This window comes from Bison bison, unplaced genomic scaffold (assembly GCF_000754665.1).
Source record: "Bison bison bison isolate TAMUID 2011002044 unplaced genomic scaffold, Bison_UMD1.0 scf7180017864472, whole genome shotgun sequence".
Taxonomy (NCBI): Eukaryota; Metazoa; Chordata; class Mammalia; order Artiodactyla; family Bovidae; genus Bison; species Bison bison.
The window spans coordinates 5,528,579-5,534,360 of NW_011495033.1; the positions used below are offsets into that span (position 1 = coordinate 5,528,579).

General features: G+C 54.8%; 1 protein-coding gene across 1 annotated transcript in view; it reads left to right on the plus strand.

Annotated features, from left to right (window-relative positions):
• RAB11FIP4 (RAB11 family interacting protein 4 (class II)) overlaps positions 1 to 5,782 on the plus strand; it is a 102,485-nt gene that overhangs the window by 87,323 nt on the left and 9,380 nt on the right. Inside the window, exons 5-8 of the mRNA XM_010861695.1 lie at positions 2,237 to 2,463; positions 4,127 to 4,321; positions 4,839 to 4,973; positions 5,385 to 5,420. Of these exons, the coding sequence (XP_010859997.1) occupies positions 2,237 to 2,463; positions 4,127 to 4,321; positions 4,839 to 4,973; positions 5,385 to 5,420 (593 nt within the window). The remainder of the gene's footprint in view (positions 1 to 2,236; positions 2,464 to 4,126; positions 4,322 to 4,838; positions 4,974 to 5,384; positions 5,421 to 5,782) is intronic.

Genomic DNA, 5,782 nt, shown 5'->3' on the forward strand with positions numbered 1-5,782 from the left:
CGTGTGCTCTTCCGATCTCCCACTGGTGCCCACGTGGCCCCAGGCCAGACAGCGGTGGAAGGAGACCCGGCCTTCGGGGCCGGGAGGATGGGGAGAAACACCCACTTGCAGAGTGACCAGGCCCCCTCTTGTGAGCCACAGAGCCGGGACTCCCAGCCAGCGCTGCCGTGTCTGGGAGGGTGAAAGCCTGCGGGTGGGTGGACAGAGCACACGCCTTACTCCTCCATAGCCCAGCTCTCCCTGGAGGACCCCTCCAGGCGGCCTTGCGCCAACCCGGAGACGCCCTGCTGGGGGGCAGGCAGGGGTGGCATGTGGAAGTTGCAGCATTAGGCGGAGCCCCCGGGCTTCACAGTTAGTAACATGGCCCTGTCTTGTGCCTCTTCATGGTCACCGTGGGGTCTGAAAACCCATGAAGCGTGGGTCACATCAGGGATAAATAGAACCAAGTGAGTGGTGGTCAGAGGCAGGTGGGGGTTCTTTGCCCACCGGCCGGGGGACTTCTGACAGGTTACTCTCTGAGCCTTGACTTCCTCGTTAGTAAAATGGGGATGGGAATCTGTGTCTCAAAGGGTCGTAAAGCCCAAATGAGATTATGCATGAACTCTCAACTCGGTCTCCAGAATTGATGGGTGGTCGGTCTGTGAATGTTGGGTTTTCTTTGTTCCTACGGAGACACAGCTTTGGGCTTGCTGACAAGAGCTTGCTTAGGACATAAGATCTGATAAGGTTTGGAGCCCTGTGGGGTTGGATTATGACATCGAGTCAGACACAGCTTGGCGACCGAACAACAGCAAAGGTGGAAAGGGCCACGTGAACACTAGGGGTGAGTTTAATTACACAGCCCCTCGGCCTCCACAGTCAGGGGTGGCTGGCTGCCTGATGCTGGCTTTATTGGTCATCTGGTGCTCAGCCCGAGTCACAGCACAGGCAGGAGCCAGGCTCATTAATCACCATCTGTTCTTAGCCCCAGCAGGTCTCGGTGGGGACAGACCCCCAGGAGGGCTGCCTGCTTACCAGCGGACACAGCCACGCTGCTCGCTCACCACCTTCCTTGCATGTCTCTGATCCTGTTGTTGTCTGAGATGCCCCGAGGCTTTTCTCAGCCCTGGTTCTGTTACCCTTCCTGTCCTGGGGCTGGAGAAAGCACCTCTGACCGGGGCTCTGCCAACCCTAACTGAGAAGCAGGCCAAAGAACCTGGGGGGTAGTTGACATCTCAGCTGGGAGCAGGTGGAGGCATCCTTAGGGGCAAAGGATCCTTAGGGGTTCCTACCTCCTTAGGGGCAAAGCAGCCTTGAAAAATGACTTGCAGAAAGCTGCCTCTCAGACTAGGGTAAATGCTGAATGAACCCAGAGCTCTTCTCAGACGGTTTTGGCAAAAGGTTTGGGCAGATCTTTATGGTATGCTGGCATTGTGCCGGGCAACGTGTGAGGACCCTGGGGACCGGCCCAAAGCTCAGACTTGAGAGACCTAGAATTCTTGCTCCCCAGCGTGGCTGTGGTTGGGTAGCCTCACCGATTCGATGAACGCACACTTGGGTGAACTCTGGGAGATGGTGAGGGCCAGAGAGAGGCCTGGCATGCTGTAGTCCACTGGGTCCCAAAGAGTCGGACACAACTTAGCAACTGAACAGAACAGCAGTAAGGTGGCTGTGGCAGGGCTGGGACAGACTCGTGGCCACGGGTTATCCATCGAGGTCCTGCTGGGAACAGGGATCCCGTAGGATTCCGTTGCCATTCTCGGCTTACAGAGAGGCCAGAACTGGAGTTCAGAGACAATATTTGACATGCCCAGAATCAAGGCGTTGGGGGACAGAGGGGGGGCCGACCCTCATGCTCTGCTGATGTCCCTGTAGCATGTTGCATCAAACTCTGCTAGGTCATTGTCATTGTCACTGGGGCTGTGCCCTTACAACCCTAAGAAGCCTTCTCTGAGTCACTTGCCTTCCTGTCCAGACTTTGGGATGGAGACCCTGCCGAGCGGAGTCTGGACCATGCAGCTGGCCTGACTGTGGCCCTTCTCCACGGACAGTGGTCCCAGAGGTTCCCACCCCTCACTGGGCTTGCTTAAGAGGTCCCCAAGACAGATCATGTGCCAGGGTCTCATACCCGAGGTCCTGGGGCCTCTGGCTCCCTGGCACCACCTGCCAGTCCCCTCCTGGCGTCCCTGTGGTCTGAGGAGCACTGCTGAGCCCCAGAAGCCAGGCTCACTTACGCTGTCCCTTCTGTCTTCCCCAGGGCAGCGAGGTGCCAGACCCCACCTTTGCTGATGGCGAGCTCCTGCCCACAGAGCCAGACTTCTTTCCCGAGGATGAGGATGAGGCCATGACGCTGGCCCCACCCGAGGGCCCCCAGGAGTCGGACATGGAGGGCCCCATGGAGAGCACTCGGAGCCTGGAGGGGCCGGTTGGAATTCCCGCCGAGAAGGATGCGGGTCTAGGAGGCCTGTTCCTGCCCGAGGACAAGTGAGTTAAGACTGCCTGGAGCTTCAGGCATCAGGAGAAGGTGATGAGCATGTGATGATCAGCCCAGAGATTTGGAAAAGGAAGCAAGGGCTTCCAGTATCCGTTGACCAAACAAAATTGTCAGCTTTTCATCATCTGCACCTTTCAAGGAAAAGGCAATTTCATATGTTCCAGCCTAATGTATTTTCTCAGTTCAGGTATTCTCAAACCCCAGTGGCTCTAGAAGTCACAGTCTTCAAGGGAGGAGATGCCTTTGGAGTTGTTCATCCGTGTTGCATCCTGGGAATGGTCCATCCACTGTGCTTGTGACCACAGCCCATGGACAGCCGGTCATGGGGACCACAGACCCTTTGACCTATTGGCTAATCATTTGCTACCCGATCATTCCCGTTGTTTTCTGGGACCAGTCACCAGGAGGCAGCCAGCAGTGGGTACCAAGAGTTTTAGTAAAATTTATACAAGAACAAAGTGAGGAATATGACAAATGCAACCCCAGGTGCTAAGGAACCGGAGGGCAGATAAATAAGTAAATAAATCAGATAGGGTGGGGGTACCAAAAGACTTGATCTTTGTCACCCTATCATTAAAGCTGTGATGCCTGGATCACTGGTGGAGAGATCCTAGTTAATGAGCAACTACCGCCCCGTGACTCAAGGGAAGATATACTTTGCCAGGTGATGGGTTAGCTGTACTTCTTTGTTCTTAGGTTGCAGAGCAGGTGCAGCCAGCCCCTGACGCTGCCCCAGGCCCCCCTGGGTCACCGGTGAGAGACCCAGGGTCTCTGACCCGTGATCTGTGGCGTCAGGCTTCTCTGGACAAGAATTCCTCCCTATAAACATAGGAGACGCATCCTGCCTAGTAACTCGTTGTTTATTTTGAAACCTCATTCGTTGTTGGAACATACGCACTTACACAGCTTGAAAAAGGGAGAATGAAGGGCAGGTAACTCACTTTACTGATGGCACCACCCTCCACACCCCAAGCCCGATTGCCATTTAAATATTTTCATTTCCTGCTTTTCCTTCTTCTGTGTAGACTCATCGAATGCTTAGACTTATTATGCCTAAAATTTTACATCTTTTGTTTCATTCTTAGTTTTAATTTTGTGTGTGTGTGCTCAGTCATGTCCGACTCTCTTCCACCTCATGGGCTGTAACCATGCCAGGCTCCTCTGTCCATGGAATTTTCCAGGCAAGAATACTGGAGCGGGTTGCAGGTGGATTCCTTACCACTTAGTGCTACCTGGGAAAACTTAAAAAAAATGTTTTTAAGTTTAGCTTTTAAAAAAGCTTTGAGTTTTAATTTTTCCACATTGCCAATTTTTTTTTTCACAAACCTTTCCACAACAGTTTGAGAGTCTACAATTTGTGTGATCATTTTATTTACTGATACGTGCTATCATTTAATAGCCGTTTCAGTGTCGCTTCAATAAGCCATTGAGTTCTAAGCAGTGTTTTGCTTCCCTGTAGACATGTCGATTTGAACATCTCTGGAGCAGAAACTTTTTCTGTGATGAGATGGTCCCCTTAGGATACGATCCCCAGAGTGTACTTAACCGGGGCAGGAAGGACAGGCTTCATGTCAGGGTCCTGGTGTCCTGGCCTGTCTGTCCGCCACGGGCTGTGGCGCCCCCCCGGTTCGCAGCTGGCCTTTGTCCACTCAGGTCCCTGGGCCACCCTCCATCCGTGACCACGTCAGACCTCTCCACGCACTCCACCACCTCGCTCATCAGCAACGAGGAGCAGTTTGAGGACTACGGGGAGGCGGATGATGTGGACTGTGCCCCCAGCAGCCCCTGCCCGGATGACGAGACCAGGACCAATGTCTACTCGGACCTGGGGTCGTCAGTGTCCTCCAGGTGGCCCCTCGGTCTACAGCGGCCTTTGGGATCCAGGAAAAGTGGCAGAACCAATCCTGCCTCATCCCGGGGGTGGTTCGGCAGGCAGAGGCGTGAACTAACTGGGCTCTGCTCCTGTAGATGGGCGGGAACTGCCTTTGAATCCTGATTGGGGCTGGGGGTTGGGGGTCTGGAATTCCTCCTTCCTTCTATCTTGGGGAAGAAACCGAATTAACCAGCCTGAGGGGCCGCAGATGCCAAGTGGCATGTTGATACCTTCCCATGCAGCTGAGTCCTTGCTTACTCTGACGTTAACTGTCAGTTTCCTCCTCTGTAAAATGGGTACAAACAGTTGGCTTCCTGTCTTTGAGAGCACTGGAGGAGGGAGCTCTACTGTTCTAGTTCCACTCCCCACCCCCAAACACACACACACACAGGGCTCACAGGTTTCAGAGAACCTAGTAATGAGCTCAGCGGGATGGGGCACCAAACTGGACAGTGGCTCCAAAGGTGAACCTTTTCCCTTCTTATGACCCAGCGCGGGGCAGACACCTCGAAAGATGCGGCATGCATACAACAGCGAGCTGCTGGATGTTTACTGCTCTCAGTGCTGCAAGAAAATCAACCTGCTTAACGACCTGGAAGCCCGGCTGAAAAACCTGAAGGCCAATAGGTGAGGCCCCAGAGACCAGCGTAGGGGTCGGGGTGGGGGCGGACCCAGGGAAGAAGCATCGGGGCGTGGGTCCCCTCTCTCTCCTGGTCAGTGACTGGGGGCCCCCACTCTTTCCTGGCCAGTGATTGGGGGTCCCCACCCTCTCCTGGTCGGTGACTAGGGGCCCCATTCTCTCCTGGCCGGTGATCGGGGGCCCTACTGTCTCCTGGCCGGTGATCAGGGGCCCCCACTCTCTCCTGGCCGGTGATCGGGGGCAGTTCTGAGGGCCAAGCTGATGTGTAAATTCCCTTCAATGGGCAGAAAAAAGCCTCGCCTGCATCTGTGTATCCTGTGGCCAGCGCAAAGGAAGCAGTGGTGAACAGAGACCCCTCTGTTCAATGGACTTTTCTCTCTCTCTGTCTCTCTCTGTAGCCCCAATCGAAAGATCTCCAGTACAGCCTTCGGACGGTAAGGCACCCCCCTCGGGGTGTGTATATGTGTGTTAGTCGCTCAGTTGTGTCCAACTCTTGTGACCCCATGGACTGTAGCCCACCAGGCTCCTCTGTGCATCGGATTCTCCATGCAAGAATAGTAGAATGGGTTGCCACGCCCTCCTCCAGGGCATCTTCCTGGCCCAGGAATCGAACCCGGGTCTCCTGCATTTCAGGCAGATTCTTTACCATCTGAGCAGGGTAGCTCGCATTGAATGCTGTCCTCTTGCACTACACTCCTGCTGCCAGGGTGGCCAACTCTGTGCCAGCAACTCAGACCCAGCTAGTGCCCCGCGTGTGGCTGGACGCACGGAGGGGATGAGGTGTCCCAGGGCAATG